We start from the raw sequence: 27237 nt of genomic DNA, 5'->3' as shown, positions 1-27237 counted from the left end.
GATCTGCACTGGAACATCAGGAAGAATGTGGACTCTTTGAAATAAAAGCCTGAATGCTAAAGGAGCTTGCTGTTCTTCAAATTTGGCTTTATTCCCCCCTGGATTAACAAATTGGTAGCCCACCTGGTACTATGAGTATAACAAATGTAGGAAATAGAGGGTCACTGAATTTGCAATATGTTATTTTTGTTTTTAAATGACCATGGGCAGTATGAAGCAGGCTTGTTGGATTACCTGTGTGGACGCCTAATGGAGCCATGAAGATAGATGTGGGTTTCGAGGACTATGGAATGGCTGTGAAGGAGAGCTGTCAGTACCAGATGAAGTTTTCCAGAACTGTGAGTAGCCTAGCTGGAAGGGTGGAATTGGAACTCCAGAGACTTGTCACTGCTTAGAATTGTTGAACTTGGAGACTTGTCACTGGCTAGAGTTGTTGACTTGGAGCTACAGAGTTTGATGATTGCCCTGTTTATCTTAAATCTGTTTCTCTGCTATGTCCAATGCCATCTTGTGCAGTATAAGTGTTTATTCTATTTCATTATGGGCTTTTTGGTATTATGGGTCAGTTGAAAGACCTTGGACTATGGGGATGTTTGAACATCATTGAGACTGATAAATACTATAGGGACTTTTAAAGTTGGACTAAAAACACTGCATTTTACATCATGGATGATGGTTATCAGTTTAAAATGGGGGCTAGGAGCAGAGTGTGGTGGTTTGATTCAGGTGTCCCCCCCCCACAAAGTTGTGTTCTGAATGCTAGGTCCCCAGCTGCTGGCAATCTGGAAATTGGAGACTTCTGGAAGCAGTGTATTGTTAGAGGTGGGCTTATGGGTATTATAGCCAGCTCCCCCTTTCCAGTGTTTGGCACACTTTTCTGTTACTATTGTCTACCTGATATTGGTCAGGAGGTGATGTTCACTTTCTCTTCATGCCATCATTTTCCCTGGCCATCATGGAGCTTCCCCTTTAGTCTGTAAGCCAAAATAAAACCTTTCCTCCCACAATCTGCTCTTGGTTGGGTGTTTGCTGACTGCAACAATATCTTTTTGTTGTTTTTTTTTTTTTTTGGAGGTAGGGTTTCACTCTAGCTCAGGCTGAGGCTGACCGAAAATTCACTATATAGTTTCAGGGTGGCCTTGAACTCATGGTAATCCACCTAACTCTGCCTTCCAAGTAAAGAAATTAAAGGTGTGCACCACCACACCCAACTAACAATATCTTTTCCATTTATTGCATTTTCAAATACAATTATGTGTTTGTTGATTCCCATTCTTCCTCCTACCTCCTCTATCACTATTCCCTTCCCCCATGTTTTTCTTCTTTCTGTTTACATGTCACAAGTATCCTTTTGTCCATCCCTTTCCCTATTCCAGCTCATTCCTTTATATTCATTTTTGGTTACAGGTCTATGTTTATAGGAGTTCTATTTTTATAGGTTTTAACGACATTTGCCTCCCATATATACATACTTATACAACAATTTGTCAATTAACTACTTTTCCAAGCCTTCATTTTCTGTATCCCAAAATGATACAGTAACATTTTTTTCTCTACATAGCTGTTCTGAGAATTTGAGAAACTATGCATGCATCAAGACCAGCCAAGGATACACGTACATGAGATCCTGCCTCAAAAATACCAAAAAGCTGGACACAGTCATGCACACCATTAATCCCAGCACTCAGGAAGCTGAGGAAGTAGGATCTCCATGAGCTTAAAGACAGCCTGAGCAGACAAGACCCTGCTTCAAAAACAACAAAACCCCCACAAAAATACTGGAGTCACAAGAGCAAGGACGCAGTGTCAGATGATTAGAAATGGGAGCATTATCATGTGGCACATCTTGAGTGAGCTGACTTTTAACAGAGGAATAGCAGAAAAGACTCGGGAGGATATTGGACAGTTCCTTCTCTGGCCGTGGTTCTGACATTCCAAGGCTGTCAGGACTGAAAAATGATGCTGCCATGATCAGTGGGTCATCAGTTGAACATCACATGACCCAAAAGTTCTGTTCCTAGGTCTATCCCCCAAAGGAATTCTTATAAGGGACCCAAACAGTTGGGTGCAGTGGCCACATCAGCACAATTAAAAATAGTCAAAAAGGGTGGAAGCCATCCAACTATCCATTGATGGATGAATAGATAAATGTGGTTTAGCCACAGAGTGAGGTATCAATCAGCCATTAAAAGGAAAGAAAATAGAGGCTGGGACGATAGCTTAGTAGTTAATGCACCTGCCTTTATGCTTGTCTGCCTGAGTTCAACTCCCCAGTAATCACTTAAAGCTGGACACAAAGTGGTGCATGTGCCTGTGATTCCCAACATCAAGGAGGCAGAGCCAGGAGAATCTGAACACTCCTGCACCAGCTAGACTGGTGCACATGAAGTGAAATGGCAAGAAAAACAAGAGGGGAGACCCTGTCTCAAGCAAAGTGGAAGGAGGATATAAACATCTCAAGATTCTCCTTACACCTCCACAGTATCCTGTGGCACACACATGCCCATACACACACATCATACATATCCACACAAACAGTAAAAAAGGAAAATAACGATGAAGCTGGGCATGGTGGCACACGTCTTTAATCCAAACACTTGGAAGGCTGAGATAGGAGGGTTGCCATGAGCTTGAGGCTAGACTGGGCTATAACAGTGAGTTCCAGGTCAGCTTAGCCAAGAGATCCTGTCTCAAAAAAATAATAATAAATAAAGGAAATAAAATTGGTTAGAGATTGCTCAGTGATTTAAGTACTTGCCACCCAAGCATGAATAGTCAAGTTCAGACCCCCATATCCAAGGTGGGGGGGGGGGAGAAATAACTCTGTAGTGCTAGTGTCTGTGATCCCAGAGCACCCACAGTAAGAAGGGAGATAGAGACAAGATAATCACTTGGGAGCTTGTGGGCCAGCTAGCTTGATGAACATAACAGTGAAGGAGAGACCCTGCCTCAAACAAAATGGAAGGTGAGCGCTGACACCAGAAAGTTGTCCTCTGACTTCTGCACATGTGCCATGGCATGTGCATGTTGCACCCACACACAAATCACACACATACACACACACATACCAAAAAAGATTGGGGTGCAGCCACACAATGGAGTATCACCTATCCATCACAAGGAAAGACTGTGACACATGCTACAATGCAGAATGACCTTGGGGACATGATACTCAGTGAAATAAGCCCAACACAGGACACACACTGCAGGATTCTACACATAGGAGGTCCTAGAGTCCTGAGATCCACAGGTAGGAAGAGGGATTGTGGGTGCCATGGGCTGGGATGGGTATTTGTTTAGTAGGGACAGGGTTTCAGTCTGGGAAGATGAGAAAGTTCTAGAGATGGATGGTGGGGATGGACATACAATAATTCAAATGTAATAAATGTCACTAAAATTTACACTTAAATGTGTATGTGAGTATGTATGTATGTATGTATGTAAGTATGTATGTATGTATGTGAAGGAATCAGGCAGCAAGACACTGGAGTAAATAGGATGGCAAACAAGTCTTTCAGGAAATCAGCAGATGTTGAGAAGTCTTTCTAGGGATCATAAAACTGCCCCAGACATCTGGAAGGAAATCAGCCTGCTGACCTGGGGAAGCTGGATACCTGGAGAAACAGCTTGCTTCCATTACTTCCTCATCACCCCTTTCTGCTAGCATGACCTTACATCCACCTTAAAAAAAGAAGAAACACCAAATGCCACCAGTGCACCTCACATTTCCAGAGTTCTAGGATTGCTGAAACATAGAGTGACCCTCTGCTACTTGCCTAATAAAATCTAAATCTTTGCCATGGAGATTCTTATTTGCTTCTTTCTTTTTAAAAAATATTATTTATTTATGACAGAGAAAATGGGTGCACCAGGGCCTCTAGCCACTGCAAACGAACTCCAGACACATGCACCACCTTGTGCATCTGGCTTATGTGAGTACTGGGGAATTGAACCTGGGTCCTTAGGCTTTGCAGGCAAATGCCTTAACTGCTAAGCCATTTCTCTGCCCCCATTTGCTTTTTTTTTCTTTTCTTTTTCAAACTCATCTTTAAACTTGTTTCTTACAGTATGTATGTATATATGTACACATGCCACAGTGCACATGTGTAGGTCAGAGGACAATCTAAGGGTCTTGCTTCCACCTTGTTAGAGATAAGGAATTTTTGCCACTGGGAAGGCCATTCTAGTAAGCCTACAGCTTCTGATTTCTCCTGTCTCTGCCATTGCCCTAGCACACTAGGATGACAGACTTGTGCCACTTTGTGTTCTGCTTTACATTGATGCTCGAGATCAAACTCAGGTCAGCAGACTTGCAGAGCAAGTCTTTAACCTCTAGATCATCTTCCCAGCCCCTAAGACAGTATACTTTATGTTGTATTTTACAAGACACATACACATGCAGGCTGGAGAGATGGCTTAGTGGTTAAATCATTTGCCTCTCCCTCTCAAATAAGTAAATAAAATCTAAAAAAAATTTAAAAAAGGGTTGGAGAGATAGCTTATTTAAGGCACTTGCCTGCAAAACCAAAGAATCTAGGTTCGATACCCCAGGACCCACATAAGCCAGATGCACATGGTGGCGCATGTATCTGGAGTTTGCTTGCAGTGGCTGAAGGCCATTCTCTTTCCCCCTCTCAAATAAATAATTTTTAAAAATATTTAAAAAAATTACATATACACAGAGCCCTAAGGAAGCTTTCCAAGGTTCTCCAATGCCCTTTGACATGGTTCCACCCTAGGTCTAGCATGTAGTGAGGGCTTGACTGGAGCCTCTAGGAGCCTCGGGCCCAGGCTAGAATACCATAATAGTAATATCCAACATGTATAATCACCATCCACCTTTTATGGTGCAGTAACCCAGGTTCATTCTTTAAGTAACTTCCCATAGTCAGAAACCAGGCAGCCTGGTTCCAACAGCAGGAACAGTGACAGCCCATGGCAAATCTCAGAGACATTTTGTGAGATCTCAGCTGAGCACAGCAAGGACAATATTTGGGAGCTTTAAATTATGTTTTTGCAGTGTTGGGAATGGTTAAAAAGTCTCACATCTGCTAGGAATGTACTCTACTACCAAGCCATGTCCCCAGCCCATTGATGTGGGTTCTAGGCAAGTGCTCTACCACTAAACTACAGTCTAAGCCTCCCCTTTTACTTATGACAGTCTAAGTTAACCAGGCTTGTCTTGAATCAAGCTTATCATCTTGCCTCATCCTCCTAAATTGCTGGAATTACAGGCTTGTGTCATAAACCTGCTGAGAGCAAATTTCCTGAGCCCTGTGTGTGTCTCTGAGGTTGTCATTTTGGGACTCACTCAGTAGCACAAACATTCTATGGTGTTTTTCCTTTGGGCCTAACTTGAATCCATCTTGAGGTAAAGAATGTTTTGGCCAGGTAGCTATGGCAACTTTGGCACAGAACAATACAGTAATAAAAGGTCTGCAAGACCTCACCTGATGTTACAGCAATTGTTCCCATCTGCTGTCCCCCTAGCTGCAAGTGATTATATAGGAGATAGAAAGTTAGCTAGAAGTAGGTCTCCATGATATAGGTCATCATCCAAGATGGGATGAGACTTCTTGATGGTGCTGATGCTTTGGGGGGTGTCTCTATACTTGTATGCAAGCCTTTACTAGGAGGATGAGGGAAGAGGATCCACAGGAGTAATCTCAACATAGGGATTACACAATGCAGCCTCCATGCGGTTGCCCTCCAGGACGGGGTGGCACTTGAGGTGATGAAGCTGCCCTTGAGCTACCCATACTCCAGTAAGCCCTCACCCATAAACTCACTGGTTCACCAAACCTGGTTTTGGTGTAATTGTCCCTTGTGCCCTATTTAGAGGGAGAAGACATGTGTTTTTGTCATCCCAGGGTAAAGTTTTCCTTCAACATCAGTACAACACACATAGGCCCTACACAGCATGATTAGCTTAGGGGCAGAGGCTGTAGAAACTTAGAAGGGAAAGTTAGGGGTGCCACATGAAGCACCCACTAGCCTGGTGAGAAGGGACAGTGTTCAGAGCCTGGTGTCTGAAGCCAGTATGCAGTGGAACCACATGATTAATTGTCACAGCAGGGCACAAGCTCCAGGCTACACAAGTTCCTGGCTATTTACGACCCCCAGCCTCATCCAAGCTGAGCACAGATGGTAGGATGAGGTGAAAGCCAAAGATAACACCATGCTGCTTCCAAAAGGTGACAGTTTATTGGGGGTGAAGTGACATAGTCAAAGGTTATCAGTGCAATGCTAACCTTCCCTCAGGCCAGGGAAGTCCAGTGTGTAGGCCCCGGGCCCAGAGTAGGGGGAGACCCAGAGAATGGGACAGTCATAGCAGCAAGAAGACAGGAGTGGGTTCCCTTGCAGGCTCACCCACAACCTGGTCCAGGGACAGGGAGTCCCTGATGAGGTCCTCAGACATCTGCCACTGAGCTGGGGGCCTCCTGGGGCACAAAGTGTCGATGTCGGACTGTTGACTTCTCTTCCTCCTGCAGGAATGGGCCGCACATATGTGTCATCCAGCATGAGACATAAATGTATGATGTCACCAAGTACATGTAAGAAGTACTACCCAGCTCATGGGATCTCCACACTGGCCAAAAATTGCTCCTCAACCTCCACAACTGAAAACTAGTTTTATTTCCAGCCTGGACATATTTCTCCAAGAATGTTACCTCAGAAGCCCCACTGGGTTTGTCTATCATGGCACATTTCCCTGCATCATAATATTAACACATCATGGTATATCCTACATATACCCCTATGATCATCACTCTTGGCTGTTAACTTGACAGGATTTAAATTCTTTTTCAGAATTACATTTTACATTGTGTATATATCAATTCGTTTTCAGAATTACATTTTAAATTATGTACATATGCATATCCTTACAGCTATTCCTAATTCCAAGCCTGAAAATGCAAAATGTTAAGATACTGGATCATAAAAAATTTGACCAAAGTAAAAGTAAGATACATTTTCAAACATCCTTTGTTGCTACTTTGAAATCCCCAACATTATAATGTTAAAATACTGATTCTTTTAGAAGTTTCTCCCATATTTTTGTTGTTCATGAATACATGTGTTCAAAATATAACATCCCAACCCAAGTCTCAACATGACTTGTAAAATGACTGTTTAACCACTGTCTTCCAATACTAGTTCCTTCCCCTACCAGAATTGTGAATAAGACAGTTTTATCCAACTTATTTACAGCCAAAAGAACAAAGTATGTTCCTGTGAATGCAGATGGGTCTTCCACCATAGTTTTCTGGTATAGTAGAAACGTAAACAATCTTCATTAAGCTACTAGATATTATGTATTTTTCTAGACTTTAGTATATACTAAACTGAATGGTTTCTCTTTTGTTGAGTCTGACTAATACTAGGTAAAAGTTTAGCAGCACCCAAATCATGATTACCTTGCAAATATTGGTAACATTTGCTAGATAATTATTAAAAATTTATTTCTTAATAAATATGTACCAAAAATATAAAGAGAATGGAGGTATTTGCACATAATGATACTGGAGACTCTCCTTTCAATCTGCACTATACAGAAGAGCAGTAATGAGACATATTAGACTTCAAAGTGATAGTATCTTCATATGATGCTATAAATAGGAAACTGGTTAGGAATTGCTGTTATCCTTTGGTGGAAAACACACATTTTTAAGATAAATATTTTAAGAAAATATGCCTTTTCACTGATTTATTTCAAGGAACCTTGATTCTTATGGCTTTGACCTCCTGTGTATCAGTACACATGATTAAGGTTTCCTCCCCAGAAGCTCTATACTCATACAACAGGTCTTGGTTTAGGCAAATGGAATCTCTCAGGATTGATCTTTCTCCTTCAAGTCCAATGCAAAAGATCACAAGGCCATCACAATCAACTTACTAAATGATAAAGTTCCCCAAGTTTTGGATCTAGAGTGGAGGACTTAAAGCACATATTTTCTGACTACAAATGGCATTGCTAACTATACAACAATCATAACTATGATGCAAAGATAAAACTGCATGCTATTAAATTCATTGTTATATACAGTTGAAGGCTTAATGTAGAAGATACTGAAGGTTAAATACTTCTTTTCTATGCAGAAGGAATCAGAACTATGAAGTATTATATGTCATGTTGGCTGAAAACCAACACAATAGTCCAGCACAACTTTAAAAAAGTCCAGAATTTTAGACTACATAAGTAATAACTGATATAATAAAATGTCTACTCTTGCATGATCACTTAGGTACTTTTAATTCAATGCAGCTAAATACTTTTATATGCATATTACAATTGATAAGTTTTGTATACCAGCAAACCTATGTAGAATACAAATTCATTGTGTGTGTGTATGTGTGTGTATGTGTCTGTGTGTGCACTACAGGGCTCCAGAGCCTCTTGCCACAGCAAACTTCACACCAGACACTTGTGCCACTTTTTGAGTTTGGTTTTATGTGGGTAGTTGGGAAATGAATCTAGGAAGGCAGGCTTTGTAAGCAAGTACCTTTAACCACTGAGACATCTTGCTAGCCTTACTTGACAGGATTTAAAATCACCATGGAATCACATCTCTGGGCATGTCTGTAAGGGATTTTTTTTTTTTTAGATTATGTTAAGTTGAGATGGGGAGGACCCTGGGCTGGGGTCCTGGACTGAATAAAGAGAAGGGAGCTGTGCACCACAGCATTCATTCTCTCAGCTTCCTGACACAATATGCCAGCTGCCAGGTCACTGTAAGGCACAATAAACCCTTCCTTAATTTGCTTTTGTCAAGTACTTTGTCACAGCAATGAGACAAGTAACTAATACAACCTCTCTTAATGGAGTCTAGGACTAATGCACACTTACTGGCATGTTGGTCTTAACTAAGCCCCACATCTTTTTTCTGTGTGTGTAGTATGTAGTGTGCAAATGTATATGTATGTGTGTGTGTGTACAGATGTGCATGGTTCCAAGCACTTGTGTGTGGAAGCCAAAGGAAGACATTGGGTGTCCTCCTGTATCACTCTTCTGCCTTATTTCCCTAAGACAGGCTCTCACTGAACCTGGGGCTATCCCTCCTTCCCCTGTTTTGTTAAGACTGGCTGAACCTACTCTCCCTATCCCATCAGCACTAGGGTCACAGGTATGGGTGACAACACCTGGCTTTTTACATGGGTGATGGGAATTGAACTCAGGCCCTCATGTTTATGCAATAAGCACTCTTAGCCATTGAGCCATCTCCTCAGCCTAAACCCCCATATCTCCAAGTACCTCACTCACCAGATTCTGTTACTCCCTCCCAGCCCACATGTGATATTCTGGAGGCTCTCAGGGGACCTTGAGCTGCCTGCTCTTACCACTTCTGAGGCAGTGCTAGGGTTGGCACCTTCAGGGGAGCCTCCTTCGTCCCTTGAGCAGTCAGGTCCTGCATCTTCTTCATATTCAGTCAGGCAATCTGATTCCTCCCCTGAAAAGGTGTGAAAGGCACAGGTGAGGGGATGCATGCTGATGGTCTGTCTTACCCACCATCTCCAGGCCTAGTCCCCAATTCCCAAGGTACCCTCAGCTCCTCACCATCAGCACAGCCATCAGAGACATAGCTTGTGGGGGGCTCAATCCGGGAGACAATCTCCGCCAGGTCAGTGAAGCCAGAGCTGGGAAAGGCGAGTACCTGTGGGGTAGCAGTGGTGAGCCTTGATGAGGTGGCTTGCAGAGTCCTAAAGGCTCTGAGGAGATTCACCACACCCTAGGGATATGGGGAGGCCTGAATAGCTCAATAAAGCCCTGGGATATGTCATGTTATCTGAGGTTTAAGGGAGAGCTAGAGCCCGCAGGGGAAGCATCACAGGCTTACATCTGCTCGGCGGCTCTCATTGAGATCTGTAGACCGCCTATCGGTAAGCATTTTCTCAATGACATCACCCCGGGTCCAGCCTCCAAACACAGCCTTCCCATACTGGTATCCTACATCCTGCAAGAAAATAGGGGTACACCTGATACACCCCACTACCCAACCTGTAGTTTGTCCCTGTTCTGCCCCTGACACTCTGAGAGAGCAGGCACCTAAGATGAAATCTATTTCAGAGTCATATGTAACATACTTGACCACAGTCTGCCTTTGTCAGATATCAATCAATCTTTCCCACTTAGCTCAGTGCAATGGCTCTGGTACCAAATGATATCAGACGGTAATGTGCAAGATTGTTTTCAAGGTACAGGTATGAACAGTGTCATAGACTTTTCCAGGGATCACAGAAAAGAACACCGGATTTTTTTTTAACTTGGAACCTCTGAAAAGCAGCTATTCATCAACTTCGGTTGGCTTGGGCTTTTATAGATTTTGCAGGGTCAATAGTACATGACATACACACTGTTACATCCCTTAAGACCTACAGCAGACATTACTAACTGATCACTGCTCTCATTACCATCTATGTGGAAACAGGTTAGAAATCATTACACACTGCTTCAAGTGCTAATGGCACAAAATACACAGTTCCAACATAGGACACACTTGAGACTAGGTGTGATGGCCTATGCCTGTAATTCCAGGACTCAGAAAATGGAGGTAGGAGGATCAGGAGTTCAAGGTCATCTATAGCAATATAGCAAGTTCATAACTAGCTTGAAGTACACAGGACTTCAAAGAACCACTGCCAAAAGACCACATGTACAGCCATATCATAACCCTGCAGACATTACTAATTGATCACTGACCTACTTTCCACAAGTTTCAGAGTCTTAAAATCTTTTTATTTTTACATTGCTTTGGGCTTTAAGTAGTAACACTTTTGCCAGCCCACCAGGATAGCATGGTATCTCCCCCACCCACTCACATAGATCTGGTCAAATTTTCCAAAGTCCATGGTCTTGAAGCAGTCGATGGGTGGTCGCAGATACTCGCAATAGGAGCTGGACTTGACTACCTCCAGTTGCCGTACACAGGACACATAAGCCAGGCGGGATTGGATCTCAGCCATGTCTGGAACCTTCACCTTGTCCGCCCAGGGGTTCAGCCGTTTCCACAGCAGCCACCAGCCAGACAGGCTGTCCCCATAGGTGCTGAGGTCTGTCTCATCCTGGCTCCCCACATCAATGGCAATGACTGTTTTGGCACCCATGCTGCGGGCGATGTCCGCTGTGGGGTCAGGAGATCAGGGGCTACTCCCAAAAGGGTCCAGGACAGGGCAGGGGTGTTCAACCCAGTCCCACAAATACCGTCATGCAAATGGCCATGCAAAAAAAAAAACAAGAACCCAAACCACATGCTTGCATGGAAACTGATGCAAATGAAGGGGAGAGAACAGAGTAATGACTTAATGAGAGTAGAGGTGTGTCTGTGACCCTGTGTTTGTATGTCTGTGTAGCCTAGGCACGGTCTTCAAATGGGCTTGAGGGCCAGATGTGGTATTCTATAGCTAAGCCCGATCCAAGGACATACGCAGCACTTGGAAGGCAGAGATAGGAGGATCACCATGAGTTCGAGGCCACCCTGAGACTACATAGTGAATTCCAGGTTAGCCTGGGCTAGAGCAAGACCCTACCTTGAAACACCCCCCCAAAAAAAAAAAAAAAAAACGGGTAAATGATTGGACATGGCTGTTCCAATAAACCTTATTTAGAAAATCAAACACAGGGCCAGAGGCTGCCTCCATAGTCTTCCAACTTCTGATCTATGAGACTGGGAATATGTGTGCTGATGTGTGTAGCTGCTATACATGTCTATGTATGCATGCTTAGGGGTGTGAGCTTCTAAGTTGCACATGTAAAGTTGGTAGAGGTGCTAAAGATGTAAGTTAAATGGTAGAGTACTCCCTAGGGTTAAAGAAGCCTTAAGTTTGATCCCCAGTTCCACATAAACTGGATATACTCATATATGCCTGTGATCTCAGCGCTCAGGGAGTAGAGGCAGGAGGATTAGAAATTCAAGGTCATCCTTAGCTACAGAGTCCAAAGACAACCAAGGATACATGAGACCCTGTCTCAAAAACAAACAAACACAAGTCTGTGAGCAAGACAGAAGGCTTAATTTAATCATACAGATGCTCTAATCTATCTGCACATGTTCATGCTCAATATATGCAGGGCAACTGTAACCAAGTATGAATATACTGGCCTATGTGCACAAATGCCATTAATCAATAAGTTTGTGCACACATGTGCATGGGGAGCTAGTTGCATGCGTAAGTAGTGTCCCCTTCCACTCAAGTTTCCATGTGTTTATACAAATTTACATACAAATCTCTGTCCCTCTTGTGTATACACACATTTGTATCCAATTAATGTAGCATGTGAACATGGAGAACTAACCTTTTTTTTTTTTTGATAAAGCTTGTCTGGAATGTGCTGTTTAGCTAAGGATGACCTTTAACTTTTAAAAAATATCTTTGTGTTGGGGCTGGAGAGATGGCTTAGCGGTTAAGGCATTTGCCTGCAAAGCCAAAGGATCCCAGTTCAATTCTCCAGGACCCACATAAGCCAGATGCACAAGGGGGTGCATGCATCTGGAGTTTGTTTGCAGTGGCTGGAGGCCCTGGCACACCCATTCTCCCCCACACCCTTGCCTCTTTCCCTCTCAAATAAATAAAATAAAAATATCTCTGTGTGCATATAAAAATGTGAGTGTGGGGACACATGTACGACAGTGTTTCCGAAGGTCAGAAGACAACTTCAGGTGTCCATCTTCCTTTGCCTTCTTCCTTGTTTGAAGCAGAGTCTCTCTTTTATAGCTGTGCACCCCAGGGTAGCTAATCTACATAATTCTCCTGCCTCCACCTCCCATTTCAACATAGGAGGGCTGGTATTACAGATGTTCACTAAAGTATCCACCTTTATAAGGGTTCTGAAGATCCAAACTCAAGTTTGTCATGTTTGTGCAGAAGGCACATTTTTACCCACTAAGCCATTTCCTCATCCCAACTTTTTTTTTTTTTTTTTTTTTTTTTTGGTTTTTCGAGGTAGGGTCTCACTCTAGCTCAGGCTGACTTGGAATTCACTATGTAGTCTCAGGGTGGCCTTCAACTCACAGTGATCCTCCTACCTTTGCCTCCCAAGTGCTGGGATGAAAGGTGTGCACCACATCTGGCCCCAATTTTGAAGTTCTGAACCTCCTGCCTCCATCTCACAAGGGCTGGAATGATAGGCTTGCACCACCACAGCCACTGGGAAGCAAATCCAGGGCTCTGCACATGCTAGGCAAGTACTCTACCAACTGAGCTACAACCCCGGGCCCCCTCCCTTCTTTTTGATTTTTAATTACCAAGAATGATCTTCTACCTTTCTGTGTGTGAGATTACAGATATGAACCACCACTACTGGTATATGCACTTTTCAGTTACATATTACCATCTATAGATACATCCACATATGTATGTGTGTGTGTGTGCACACATGCACATGTCTGTACACCTGTTTAAGTTGTGTTCCCTTAAGCCTGCTTGCTGTTTGTGTGTGGGTACTGGTTTGTGTGCATGCCTGTGTGCCTGTGAGGATGCATGTGGGCAGCCACTTGCCTGGCAGGTTGTTGATGTAGCCTCCATCCATGAGCAGGTGGCCATCCTTCGGGTCGCACAGCGGGGGCAGGTAGCCCGAGAGCGTCATGCTGGCACGCACATACCGCCACAGAGAGCCTGCCCAGTGGGACACACAGACACAGACACGCACAGACACACTCAGACACGCTCAGAGGCCCGGCCAGCCCATGGGCTCGCTGACCTGGAAGGTTGTTAACGTAGCACCCGTCCACCAGCAAGTGCCCGTCCTTGGGGTCGCACAGCGGGGGCAGGTAAGGACAGTAGGAGGCACTGGCCCGGATGTAGCGCCACACGCAGCCTGTGAGGGATGGTGGGAGGGGATGAGGTGCCCGAAAGCCTCCTGGATCCCCACCCCTGAGAATGGACATACCTGGGGCCTCTGGGGCATTAGTGGGTGATGGTTAGTGATCGGTGGCTGGGCCAGGGTGGACGGTCACTTGTGTTAACAACTTCCCAGATGCTCAGCTCCCCTCCCTATCCCCCTACCCCCATGTGGCCACAACGGTTGGAGCAGGGCCAGGCAGGATGGCACCCACCATCTTTGTGGACACGCATAGCTGAGGCGGTGATGTCTGTGGTCACGTTGAAGTAAGGTAGCCACAGGTCCTAATGGGGACAAGTGTGGAGGGTAGGGGAGGGTGGGTGAGTTAACTCCTGTGGAGAAGGGTGTGTTAGGGTTGGGATGGAGGGTAGACCTACCTCTATCTGCTTATCCTGGAAGACACGGTGGATGCTGCGGTTAAAGGCTGAGCCCGTGAACATGGAAGTAACTGGGTATGTGAGATCCAACACAGGTTCCAGGACTGAAGTCATGCTCTAGAGACAAGGGGCTAGTTGTGGTCGAATATGAACCCCTGAAGTCTCAGAGAGGTCAGTTTTAGGGGATCAAAAAACATACAGAGGTATTGATTCACCCAGGATTTCATTATTCTAGATGGGGCTTGGGGAATAGCCAGTAAGACACAAAGGGGTCATCTGATATCCCAGAGACATTTTTTGAGACATCTTTCTTTCTCTTTCTTTGTTCATTTTTTTAAGTACTTTTTTTAAACAAATTGGCTAACCTGGAACTCACTATATATTCTTAGTCTGGCTTGAACTCACAGCAATTCTCCTACCTCTGCCTCTTGAGTGCTGGGATTAAAGACATGTGCCACCACACCCGGCTTTTTTCCTTTATTTTTTGTTTTGTTGTGTTTTGTTTTCCGAAGTAGGGTGTCATGCTAGCTCAGGCTGACCTGGAATTCACTATATAGTCTCAGGGTGGCAATGAACTCACAGTGATCCGAGTTCTGGGATTAAAGGTGTGTGCCACCATGCCCAGCTCCTTTATTTTTGTACTTTGTGTGTATGTGCATACATGCGCGTGTATATGTGCGGATAGCGTATGAATGTGTGTGTAAAGACGTGTATGCCCTGTGCATACACACATGAAGACCAGAAGAGAACATATAATATCTTCCCCTATCATTCTTCTACCTTACTTCCCAGAGTTCCCCATTTTTCAGTTCGACTGGTTAAGGCACTCAGCCAGTGATTTTCCTGTGTTTGTTGTACTTATCAGGGCTGAAGTAACAGGCATGTGTGGCCATGTCCAGCTATTTATGTGGGTGCTAGGGACTGAATTTATGGTTGTACAGCATGTATTCTTACCCACCGAACCATCTCCTACCCCCATGCCCAGAGATGTTTCTACAGGGATCCAGGCAAGACAGTCTAAGCTTGGAATCCTTGTTCCTACACAGCTCTTCCTGAACTTCTGGGGTGCTGCAAATCCCATCCCCTAACACATACCTTGGCCCATTCCCGGGCCCGCTGTTTCGTGCGGCTGGCACTGCGTTCCTCTGCATACAGGGCCCCAATGAAGGAGCCTATAGATGTACCACCTACAAGGTCAACTGGCACCCCTGCCTCCTCTAATGCCTTCAGCACCCCAATATGTGAGCAGCCCCTGCCAAGTGGAGAGAACTCAGTGATAAACTGGGGATTTGTTAGGACTCCCCAGGAGTGTCTGCTCCCACCTCAACCCACCTGTTGCCCAGCAAAGGAACAAACAGCTTCCACCTTAAGGGCATCTCTTCTAGGGATTAAACTCCACCCCTACCTCTCTTTCCAGCCCAGCTCTCACCTGGCCCCTCCCCCACCAAGCACCAGGGCAATAGTGTTTCCAGTGAGCACACGAGCCAAGCGGGAGAAGTCGCTGTGCCGGTCTGCACACCTGGAGAAAACCTTCTCATAGAGTTCATGCTGGGATCAGGGAAAGAACAAGAGATCCATTAGGATGGGATGAAGACGTCTATGGGATTCTATGGGCCTTACTTTGACCTTAACCACTTATCAACCACATGTTGGTCCTGGCTTTGCCCCTAGCCCTTCAAGCTTCCACTTCCAGGTGGAAGAAACTACCTTAACCATTCAACAAGTGAAGGAAGATGAGCCTCCAGCCCTGCCCCCAGAAAGAAAAGTGAACTCCCCAACACCCCTACCCCACCAGGGAAGGAATACCCAAACTCTCAAGGACGTGTCCCATGCCCACCCAAGAAAGAAATGTCTAAATTCTGCCCCCAAGCAGCAGAAGGTATCCTTCTAGGCTGCCTCTCACCAGCTTAGCCTGGCTGCGGCGTGAGAAGAGACGGCGTGGACAGCGCAGATGCAGGTGCCCTGAGCACCAGCTGCGCATGTTGAGCCACTCCACAGTGCGAGTGGGGCCCGGGCCTTCCTCCCGGTGCAGAAGGACAAGCTGCTTGAGGGCACGTACAGCCGTGTTCTCTAGCATCTGCTCCAACTGCAGAAAGCAGAGACAGATGACATCAACAATTATCCTTCCTTCCCTCACCAGGCCTAGCTCAGGTCCCTGATTGCCAAGCCATAAGGGGAGGATGCATGTGGCCTATTGCAGGCATAGAAGGGCAAGGCATGGGGTCCTCAGAGGGGAAGGTGTGGAGTCACTGTGCATGTCCTCTCAACCTGGCCAAGAGTGGGTTCCTGATCACCCAGGCCCACAATGAGGATGCAGTCAGCCTGGCGCAGGCAGCGCACAGTCCAAGGCGTCAGCGATGTGTCTGTTTGGTACAGCACAATGCGATGCGCATCTTCCTGCTGGGCCAGCCACCCTGATAGCCGGAACTCCTGGATGCTAGGATGGGATATGGGAATGTCATCCTGGAGTTGGCCTGGGGTCTTATATCCCAGAGACCACATAATCCCATTATTTAGAAGACCTCAGATGCACAGACCCCAACAATGGAAGTTCATGCCCCTAGCTAAGGTGTCCAACCTGTGACCCATGGGTTGTAAGAGCATATACATTTTTTTTGCATACCACTATGACATGCCATTGCCATCTATGATGCTCACACTCAATAACCATAACTTTTGAACCAAGTTCAAAAGAAAACACATATCACATGGGGCTAGAGAGGACTTAGCAGTTGAGTTGCTTGCTTGTGAAGCCTAAGGACCCAGGTTCGATTCCCCAGTACCCATGTAAGCCACCTGTACAAGGTGGTGTATGCATCTAGAATTTGTTTGCAGTGCCTAGAGGAGCCACCCATTCTCTCTCTCTCTGCTTCGTTCTCTTTTTCAAATAAATAAATAAAATATTTTAAAAGTTAAAAAAAGAAGTCACATTTTTTACATGTATATATGTGTATGGTGCTTATACATATTCATGTGTGTAGGCACCCTGCATGAGGGTGTACATGCACATGTGTGCCCATGCATACGGCAGCCAGAGGTCAATGTCAAGTATGCCATCAACTGCTCTTTGAGACAGGGTCTCTCACTGAATTTAGAGCTCACTGATTCAGCCAGACTTAACTAGCCAGCAAGCCCTAGGGAGTCCTTGTCTCCACTCCCCTAGCACTAGGATTACAAGCAAACACTGCTGCAACTGGCTTTTATGTAGATGTTAGGAATCTGAACTCAGGTCCCATTACCTGTTGAGCTCTCTCTCCAACTCCAAGATCTCATGTTTTAAATAAGTTTATGATTTAGTGTTGGGCCAGATTTATAGCTATAGGGGGCTGCATGTGGCCCTCCAGCTTCTCTTTTCATTGGACGTCCCTGCTAGTCTCCCAGTTGACCTATAAGTGGGGAGCCTTGATTTAAAACGTAGGATTCCAACCCAATCACAAAGAATATGAGGCCCTAGGCATACCTTTCACCCACCATTTTGCCCCCAATCTAAAACCCCACACGCACCTATCCAATGCAGAGGCCCCTAGGCGTGCCCGGATAATGTCACTGTTGAGGAGAAGTGTGGGACCTAGTGATAGGTGAAGATGGGAAGTTAGGAACCAAGATAAACAGGTTTGGGGGCTTTTCCCAGAGCAGAACACTCATTACCCATCTCTGTGGCCCAGGATCCTCTTACACCTGTCCCACACTAACCCTCTTGGGCATGTCCACCCACTGACCAATGCTCAGTGCATATGCATGCTGCCCTACCTGACAGACCCTATAGCCAACCCTCCGCCCATGCTCTGACCCTCCACTGACCAATGGCTTGTAGAGCATGCTGTAGCTCCAAGGTGAAAGCCATCATGGGGACTTCAGCACATACAGGGAGGATAGCCACAGTGGACAGGTTGCTGGCTGGGTTGGTGAGTTCCGAAGGTGGGGGAACACCAAGCCCGGACCCTGCTGAGACCCCAAAGGATGATTTGTTGAGCAACCAGCCCTATCTCTATCTACCTCTATCTGCTCCATCTCCATTCTTGCCTTTGTACTCTAGCCATTGCTCAAAGCCTTGACACCACCATACTGAAAGGCTATGACTCTGGTCTTGAACCAAGGGTTCCACCCACGGTTCCCTCTTAAGACAGCCATCCAACACCACCTTTGGCCTTAAATTTCCTCAATGGGACACACAGTACAACTTGTCTATATGTCTGAGATAGTCTCAGCCCAGGCTAGCCTCAACCTTACTATGTAGCTGAGGATAACCTTGAATTCCTGATCCTCTTGTCTCCACTTTCCAAGAGCTAAAATAACAGGTGTGTACCAACCACCACACCTGACTACCCATTATACAGTCATTCAGATTCACTCTTTCTGTGTAGAACAATCAGTGTTCTCATCCCATTGTGGCCTAGGCCCATGTCCCAACACCAACTAGACAAGAATAAACTTTTGACTCACTTATCACTTTTTTAGGTTCTCTGTTAATAGCCTAATTACCCTCATCTTGGTCTGGGACTTGCTGCTTCCTTGCTGGTAGGCTGACCACTTTCACATGACAGCCTCAACAGTCTCAAATGCTTCTCCAAGGCCCATGGCCTCTGACCACATTTCTCCTTTTCAATTGCTCCCCACCCCCCAATCATTGCTTCAAAACTATCAAATCGTGGACTGGAAAGATTGCTTAGTGGTTAAGGTACTTGCCTGCAAAGAAGGACCCAGGCTGGATTCTCCAGAACCCATATAAGTCAGATGTACATGGTGGTGCATGCATCTGGAGTATATGTGCAGTGGCTAGAGGCCCTGGTGTACGATCATTCTCTCGCTCATAAATAAATAAATAAATAAATAAATAAATAAATAAATAAATAAATAAAAATAGAATATTTTAAAAAAAGTACCAAATCCTATGCTGTGAACATGACTCAGTTGGTAGAATGCCTGGCTAGCATGCAAAGTCCTGAATTTGATCCCTAGTACTACATAAGCCACATATGGTGATACACACCTGAAAACACTTGGGAAGTAGAAGCAGGAAGATCAAAAGCTCAGTCATCCTTGGCTACAGAGTCTGAGGCCAGCCTGGGCAACATGAGACACTGTCTCAAAAAGATTAACAAAAAAAGAAAAACCAGAGAGAGCTAGAGTGATGACTTAGCTGTTAAGGCACTTGCCAGCAAAGCCAAAGGACCCAGGTCCAATTACCCAGTACCCACATAAAGCCAGATGCACAAGGTGGTGTATGCCTCTGGAGTTGGTTTGCAGTGGATAGAGGCACTGCATGTCCATTCTCTATCTGTCTCTCTCTAAATAAAAATATTAAAAAATATATATATATAAAAAAAGAGCGCTAGGTGTAGTGACACATGCCTCTATTCCCAATACTTGGGAGGCAGAGGAGGATTGCTGTGAGTTTGGGGCCACCCTGAGACTACATAGTAAATTCTAGGTCAGCTTAAGCTAGAGAAAAACCCTACCTTGAAAAAACAAAAACAAAAAACCAACAAACAAACAAAAAAAAATTAAGAAAAAGAAAAGAAGAGAAGAGAAACTGGCTTTTGTTTTGGAAATTTGTCTCTTATCTCTTGTCAGAATTTCCACAAGATCAGGTATCAAGGATAGGATGTAGCTGAGTGCTTGCCTAGTATGCTTGAAGCCCTGAGTCCCCAGCACTACATTAACCATGTGTGATGGTGTACACCTGTAATCCCAATACTTGGGAGGTAGAGGAAGGAGGATGAGGAGTGCAAGGTAAGTTTCGGGCCATCCTGGAAAATGTGAGACCTTGCTTCTAAAAAAATTATTTTTTTCTATCTGCCTCTCCCCCCCACCAAATAAAATTTTAAAAAGGGGGACTGGAGAGATAGCTTAGTGGTTAAGGCACTTGCCTGCAAAGTCTAAGTACCTAGGTTTGATCCCCCAGTACCCATGTAAGCCAGATGCACAGGGTGGCACATGTGCCTTGGTGCACCCATTAATTCTTTCTATATCTGCTTCTTTGTCTCTTCCTCTCTCTCAAATAAAATAAATTTAAAAATTAAAAATAGATTGCCATGAAATCCTGTGGCCCTTCTTAGTTTTTTTTCTTTCTTTTTCTTTGAGATAGGGTCTCACGTGAGCCCAGGCTAATCTGGAATTCAATATGTAGTCTCAGAGTAGCCTCAAATTCACGGCAATCCTCCTACCTCTGCCTCCTGAGTGCTGGGATTAAAGGCATCTGCCCCCACGTCTGGCTTTCTTAGTTCTTTTTGACAAGTAGCCCATGTCATTTGTCAAGGGCTAATACATTCTCCTCAGGAAAGCCTCCTTTGTTCCTTTCTCCCTTCCTCTCTCTACAAGTCATGCGGTGTCTATGAGCCTACTTTGTTTTCCTCTCCATACTTAACAGCTCCTGACATCAGGCTCTTTTCTGAGGGGTTTTGTTTTTTTTATTTTGGTTTTTGCTTTTGGTTGTTTGGTTTTTCACTCTAGCCCAAGTTGACCTCCTGGAACTCACTCTGTAGCCCAGACTGCCACTTTCAGCCTCAACCCCTCTTTCAGCAAGATTTATGTGCTTCTAGCATGCTCTGGGTGCAGGACTACATACTCCAACATGGGTTGATGGGTTCTTACCTGGAAAAGGTCCTTGTAGCTGCTGCAAATTCCCAAGAATTTTTTGGCTAAGCAGGTGGATAAGGCGAGTCACGACCTGTGGACCATTGGGGAATCAGTCTCCAGTGATATAGAAGAGAAACCGTGTGGGTCCCACCCCCTCTACAGCTTTTCCCCTAGCTGGGAGGCACTAACCCACCAAGACCTAGACCTCCCTCTGTGATCCACAGAGCACATCTCCTCTATGGCCCCATCCCTGCTCCCACAGGCCATGCCCACATGAAGATGTACCTGTGGGTAGCGACGTTTGATGTGGCCCAAAGTGCCTTCTGGAAGCTTAGCCAGCTCTGTGTCTCGCACAGCATGCACTGTTGTGGCTCGTGGCTGCCGAGTCAGTGCCTCCACCTGAGGGAGGAAACAGATTCATATGGATGACAAGGGACCTGTACAGACACACTTTGGATAGAGTCCACACTCCTCATCCCATAAGGTTGCTTCTAAGCCACAGAAAGGAGCTCAGAAGTGGCCTAGGTCAGAGCTGGGGCTGAAATGCATTCATCACTCCACCAAATTACCCAGGGTGTTGTGCATATCAGGAGGAGTGAGTAACCTTACAGAGGTCAGAGGTCATTAGGTGTTGGCTGCCCTTACCACACCGATGAGGTCCCCACGACCATACTCCCCCACTAGCTCCTTCTTGCCACTGCCACGTTGGATGACACTACGCAGTCGCCCGTTGAGCACAATGTAGGTGCAATCTGAGCGGTCACCCTGCCTGGAATGGGAGTAGGGTCAGACAAACTCCAGGCCTTGGACTAGGCAGGGTCTGACTGGTATGGAGACTAGGGACTGTACCTGTAGAGTGCACGACCAGCCTCCACTGCTGTCCAATCAATAGCAAAGTCCATCTGGCGCACAAAGGGGGACATCCTTGCAGCCACTGTGTGTGCTGCACTTAGCACCACACTGGGTTGTGCACGCATGATCCTGCAGGTGAACAGAGAGGATGTATTGGCCCAGGGACTGCTGGAATAGCCATCTAGGAGTAATAAAGAGTAGGTACCAGCTTGAGAGTGAAATTAAAAGGGTGTTGGGAAGCTAGATCTTGTTCCTTCCTGCCCCGTTAGAAGTAGGATAGAGGTATTAAGTCTTGGTCACTTCCCCATAGCAGAAAGGATTTGTGATGGGGTCTTCCACATACCACACCCACCCCAATCCCAGTCATACTCATAGAAGTCAGACTTGGAGATTCGTAGGAAGGTGCAGTCCCGCTGAGCACGCAGTGTAAAGATGAGGGGTTCCCCTGTGAGCACCGCCAACTGCCCCACCAGCTCCCCTGGCTGGGCCACAAACAGGCACACTTCCTCTGCTTTGTCAATCATGCGCTGGTATACATGCAGGCAGCCCCAGAGCACGAAGTGTAGACTCACATCCTGTGAGGAGGACAGGGGCTGGGAAATAGGCAAGCCAATTACTGCATCCCTCCCCAAACTCAGGTTAGGGAACCTCACAGGAAAGAACAAAAAGGGGCTAAAAAAAAAGCTGGCTACAGATGTAGCTCAGTTCATAGAGTGCTTGTCTGGCATGCACAAGTCCTGGATTTGATCCCAAGCAATGCATAACTGTAGAGGTGACAGGATCAAGACCAGGCTGGGAGACGTGAGACCCTGCCTCAACAAAAATTAAAAAAAGAGGAAGAGGAGGAAGATGCTGGGTGTGATGGCTCATGTCTATGACGTCAGCATAGGGTACTGAGGCAGGAGTGTTGCTTGAGTCTGAAGCCAGCCTGGGCTGCACAGAATCAGGCCACCAGAGCTACACAGTAAGACTCTGTCACAAAAAATTAAAAGTGGGCTGGGGTTGTAGATCAGTTGGTAGAGTATTTGCCTGGCACATATAAGGCCCTGGGTTTGATCCCCAGCATCACATAAACCATGTGTGTGGTGAATGCCTGTGATCCTAGCACTCAAGTTTACCTGGCTAGAAAATCAGATCAAGGTTATACTTCAATACATAGCAAGTTCAAGGCTAGCCTGGGCTAAAGAGAGCCTGTCTCAAAAAAATAGGATTTGTGGGGGACAGGGAATGAGACTATACCTATTTAGTACAGAGACAACTATGACAAGACTAACTCCATTTTGTGTGTGTATGCAAGCACAAATGTGTGTGGAGGCCAGAGGTTACTGGGTGTCTTCCTCAATGGCTTTCCATCTTACTCTTTGAAACAAGGCTTCTTTCCGAGTTCACAGATTCAGCTAAATTGGTGAGCCAGAAAGTCCCAGAGATTCCCTGTCTCCACCTCTCCAGCACTGAGATGCAAAGCCTGCAGACCGGATGTTCATATGTACATATCTATCTGAATCTGCACACAGGACAGACATTGCTAATGGATTACCAAACTCAGCCCAGATTAAAGCCCATTAAATTCTTTCCAAAGCAGCCAGAGGGAGGGAACTACAGAGAGACTGGTGTGGTGGTAAACTCCTATAATCTCAGCACTTGAGAGGATCAGGCTATATAAAACTGCCTCAAGCCAGGCGTGGTGGTACATGCCTTTCAGCTCAGAACTTAGGAGGCAGAAGTAGGAGGATCGTCTTGAGTTCGAGGCCACCCTGAGACTACAGAGTGAATTCCAGATTAGCCTGGGCTATAGTGAGACCCTACCGGGGAATGGGGGGGGGCAAAAGGAAACACATTTATTGAGACAGAGCATTAGTGATTGATGGGGACTGGGTTTGAAGGTAGGTAGTTAAAGGAATGAGATTTCTTTTCAAGGTAACATCTATGAATGTACAAAAACTCCCATTGAAGTGCACATTTAAACAGGTTAATTGCATGAGAATAATACCCCATCCAGAAAAGATCCTCATTGACCCTTCATAACTATTTTATTTTAGCTCCACTGTATTCCTTCTGTCTTTTGTGAAGAACATGTTTCTTTTCACAACAGGACATTTAAAATTATTTTTCTTGCTGGGTGTGGTGGCATATGCCTTTAATTCTAGCACTCAGGAGTCAGAGGTAGGAGGATCACTGTGAATTCAAGGCCACTCTGAGACTACATAGTAAATTCCAGGTCAGCCTGGGTGTATTATCAACATGCCCGACTATTTTTTATTTTATGTTAATCTTTTTCTAAAGAGGGAGGGAGGGAGGGAGAGAATGGGTGCACCAAGGCCTTCAGCCACTGCAAATGGACTCTAAAAGCATGCACTACTTTGTGCATCTGACTTATGTGGGTACTGGGGAATTGAACCTGGATCCTTAGGCTTCCCAGGCAAGTCTCTTTACTGCTAAGCCACGTCTACAGCCCCTATTTTCTTATTATCTTTTAAGCTTTCTTTCAAGCCCTAGCCCTTTTCCAATTTTCCCTAGAAAAGCTCTTGTCATGTTTTTCCTCTACTTCCATGCTCAGCTTCTCACATGGGGTCCCAGGACCTGTCTTCATGTGAGGTTATTCAGTTTTCTCCCTTGATTCACAAACTTCCCTAAATAAATGTGATGATTTATAATCAACTCTTCTCAATCTGTTTATTTTAATTATTCATTAAAAACAGCTAGATGCTGTGGAGCATGCCTTCAACCCTAGCACTTGGAAGGCTGAGGTAGGAGCATCACTGTGGGTTTGAGGCTTCTAGGTCACCCTGAGACTACATAATGAATTCCATGGTTCCATGTCAGCCTAGGCTACAGCAAGACTCTACCTCAAAAAAAGGAAAAGAAAAAAACAGATTGGGGGCTGCAGAGATGGCTTAGTGGTTAAGGTGCTTGCCTGAGGACCCAGGTTTGATTCTCCAGGTCCCACATAAGCCAGATGCAGAAGGGGCACATGCATCTGGAGTTCGTTTGCAGTGGCTAGAGGCCCTGAGTGCCCATTCTCTCTCTTTCTGTCTGTAATAAAAAAATAATTCAATAAAACTTTTTAAAAAAGGTTAGAGTTCATAAAATTCATGAACTCCAAAAACCTTTCAGCAGCACTCAATAAGAGGATCTCAAATTTGAGGCCAGTCTGTGCTACTTAAGACCCTGTTTTCAAAAAAATGAAAGGGAAAAGAGGAAGGGAGAAAGGAAAGGACGGAGGAAGGGAAGAAGGAGAGAACAAGAAAGAGAGAGAGAGAGACCAGCCAGTGGGGGCTGGGAGATTGCTCAGCAGTTAAAGGCACTTTTTTTTTTTTTTTTTTTTTGAGGTAGAGTCTCGCTCTGGCCCAGGCTGACCTGGAATTCACTATGTAGTCTCAGGGTGGCTTTGAACTCACAGCGACCCTCCTCCTACCTCTGCCTCCTAAATGCTGGGATTAAAGGTGTGCTCTACCATTTCCTTTTTTTTTTTTTTTTTTTTTGGTTAAAAGGCACTTGTTTACAAAACCTGCCTGCCTGCCCACCTAGGTTCAATTCCCCAGTCCCCCACATAAAGCCAGATCCAAAAGTAGCACAAGAGTCTAGTTCATTTGCAACAGCAAGAGACCCTGATACACCCATACACAAACACAGACATGTATGCACCCATGTGTGCCACACCTATACTCAACACATATGAACATGCACATATACTCAAATAATTTTAAAAAAATCCAGGCCCTACACATGCTAGGAAGGCCTTCCCACAGGGCACTGTGGGAAGAGCTCTCGGCTAAGACCGACCTTTCCTCCAGTTACACCCAGCAAATTGCTCCCCGCCCTACTTTGCTGGCTAGAAGTCATGCATGGCCTTAGAGGTGCCACTCTGTTTAAGCGAGACTTTGTAGTACCAAGAACATGCCCTTTGTAACATTGAGCCTGGCTCATTTCACAAGGATTTGTGTGATCCTTTGAGTCATCCCTTTCAAAACTGTAGGCTTCCCAAAGGCTAGGACTATGCTGCCTGTCTAGCAGTTGTCACAGCTCAGAACATAGCAAATGCCCCATCACATCCACCCCTCCCCTTTTAGAGAGGAGCTCCTTCCCTGTTCATATTGCCAAACTGGCTGACACTGGACAAGTCACCAAGTGTTATAGGCAGAGGGCTGGGTGGGATATGGTCTCAAGCATGCACACTCTGGAGCCTTCTAAGACAATTTCCAGGTTGTGTTTGGGTACACATGGCAGTGCTAATATTACGCTACCTTTGTTATTAGATTAGGAACATTCTAGTCTAGGACTTCTAAGGGCCTGATTATGCTAATGATACTCACTGGGGTTTTCTATGAAAGGATAAAACAGCATTTCCCTATATCTGCATAACTATAGACCCTTGTTTGTAATACAGGCTATCCTTTATTCAAAATGCTTGGGACAGAAGTGTTTCATATTTGGGACTTTTTCTAGCTTTTGGATTTTTACCTAAATAAAATATCTTGGCAGTGGGATGCAATATAAACATAGGTCTTGTTAATGTCTCATATAAACTCTTATACATATAACCTACAGGCATTTTGCAACTTTTATTTATTTATTTTTTAATTTTTATTAGCATTTTCCATGATACTTTTTTATTTTTTGAGGTAGGGTCTTGTTCTAGCTCAGGCTGACCTGGAATTCACTATGTAGTCTCAGGGTGGCCTCAAACTCAAGGTGATTCTCCTACCTTAGCCTCCTAAATACTGGGATTAAAGGTGTGTGCCACCATGTTCAGCCCTGCAATTTAAAATTTTTGAGTCTCATGTAGGCCAGGCTGGCCTTGAACTCCCTATGTAACGAAGATGGCGTTAACTTTGATCTTCCTGTTTCTCTCTATTTCCCAAGTGCAGAGATTACAGGCATGCACCACCAAGCTTGGGTTAAAGATAATTTTATACATTATTTTTTGTTTGTTTGTTTTTCAAGTTGGGTCTCACTCTAGCCCAGGCTGGCCTGGAATTCACTATGTAGTCTCAGGGTGGCCTCGAACTCCAGGTAATCCTCCTACCTCTGCCTTCCAAGTGCTGGGATTAAAGGCATGCGCCACCACACCTGGCCTTCTTTTTTTTTTTTTAATGAGAGAGAGAGAGAGAGAGCGTGAGCGAGCAAGACAGAGAATTGGCATACCAGGGTCTCTAACTACTGTTAACGAACTCTTGATGCGTGCACCACCTTGTGTGCATGTGGGACCTTGCACATACATCACCTTGTTATGTCTGGTTTCCGTGGGATCTGGTGAAACATGGTTCCTTAGGCTTTGCAGGCAAGCGCCTTAACCACTAAGCCATCTCTCCAGCCCAGTCTGTCTTAACTTTGATAAATGGGGCATCACCTTTCCACTTGGGAGGTAGAGGCAAAATCAGGAGTAAGAGGTCATCCTTGACTACATATGGATATATATATATATATATATATATATATTTTTTTTTTTTTTTGAGATAGGGTCTCGTTATAGCCCAGGCTAACCTGGAATTCACTATGTAGTCCCCTCAGGATGACCTCAAACTCACAGTGATCCTCCTACCTCTGCTTAAAGGTGTTCATCACCACACCTGGCTACATAGGGAATTTGAG

General features: G+C 45.1%; 1 protein-coding gene across 15 annotated transcripts in view; it reads right to left on the bottom strand.

Annotated features, from left to right (window-relative positions):
- Positions 1-6182: 6182 nt before the first annotated feature.
- Pnpla6 (patatin like phospholipase domain containing 6) overlaps positions 6183-27237 on the bottom strand; it is a 38160-nt gene continuing 17105 nt past the window's right edge. For 6 of the 15 annotated variants that reach the window (XM_045150019.1, XM_045150020.1, XM_045150018.1 and 3 more), the window contains 19 exons: positions 22015-22238; positions 21643-21774; positions 21439-21562; positions 21079-21192; positions 20809-20884; positions 18016-18159; positions 17719-17782; positions 16483-16651; positions 16118-16300; positions 15644-15762; positions 15310-15466; positions 14215-14331; positions 14052-14121; positions 13495-13611; positions 10819-11120; positions 9837-9953; positions 9557-9653; positions 9340-9449; positions 6183-6485 (listed from right to left, as the gene is read on the bottom strand). In XM_045150019.1, the coding sequence (XP_045005954.1) occupies positions 6411-6485; positions 9340-9449; positions 9557-9653; positions 9837-9953; positions 10819-11120; positions 13495-13611; positions 14052-14121; positions 14215-14331; positions 15310-15466; positions 15644-15762; positions 16118-16300; positions 16483-16651; positions 17719-17782; positions 18016-18159; positions 20809-20884; positions 21079-21192; positions 21439-21562; positions 21643-21774; positions 22015-22238 (2511 nt within the window). In that variant the 3' untranslated portion in view covers positions 6183-6410. Of the gene's footprint in view, positions 6486-9339; positions 9450-9556; positions 9654-9836; positions 9954-10818; positions 11121-13494; positions 13612-13696; positions 13814-14051; positions 14122-14214; positions 14332-15309; positions 15467-15643; positions 15763-16117; positions 16301-16482; positions 16652-17718; positions 17783-18015; positions 18160-20808; positions 20885-21078; positions 21193-21438; positions 21563-21642; positions 21775-22014; positions 22239-27237 lie in introns of all 15 variants that reach the window. The other 9 variants (XM_045150023.1, XM_045150017.1, XM_045150026.1 and 6 more) reach the window with 6 other exon arrangements.

This window comes from Jaculus jaculus, chromosome 5 (genome assembly GCF_020740685.1).
Source record: "Jaculus jaculus isolate mJacJac1 chromosome 5, mJacJac1.mat.Y.cur, whole genome shotgun sequence".
NCBI lineage: Eukaryota > Metazoa > Chordata > Mammalia > Rodentia > Dipodidae > Jaculus > Jaculus jaculus.
This window is presented reverse-complemented; position numbering and strand designations above follow the sequence as displayed.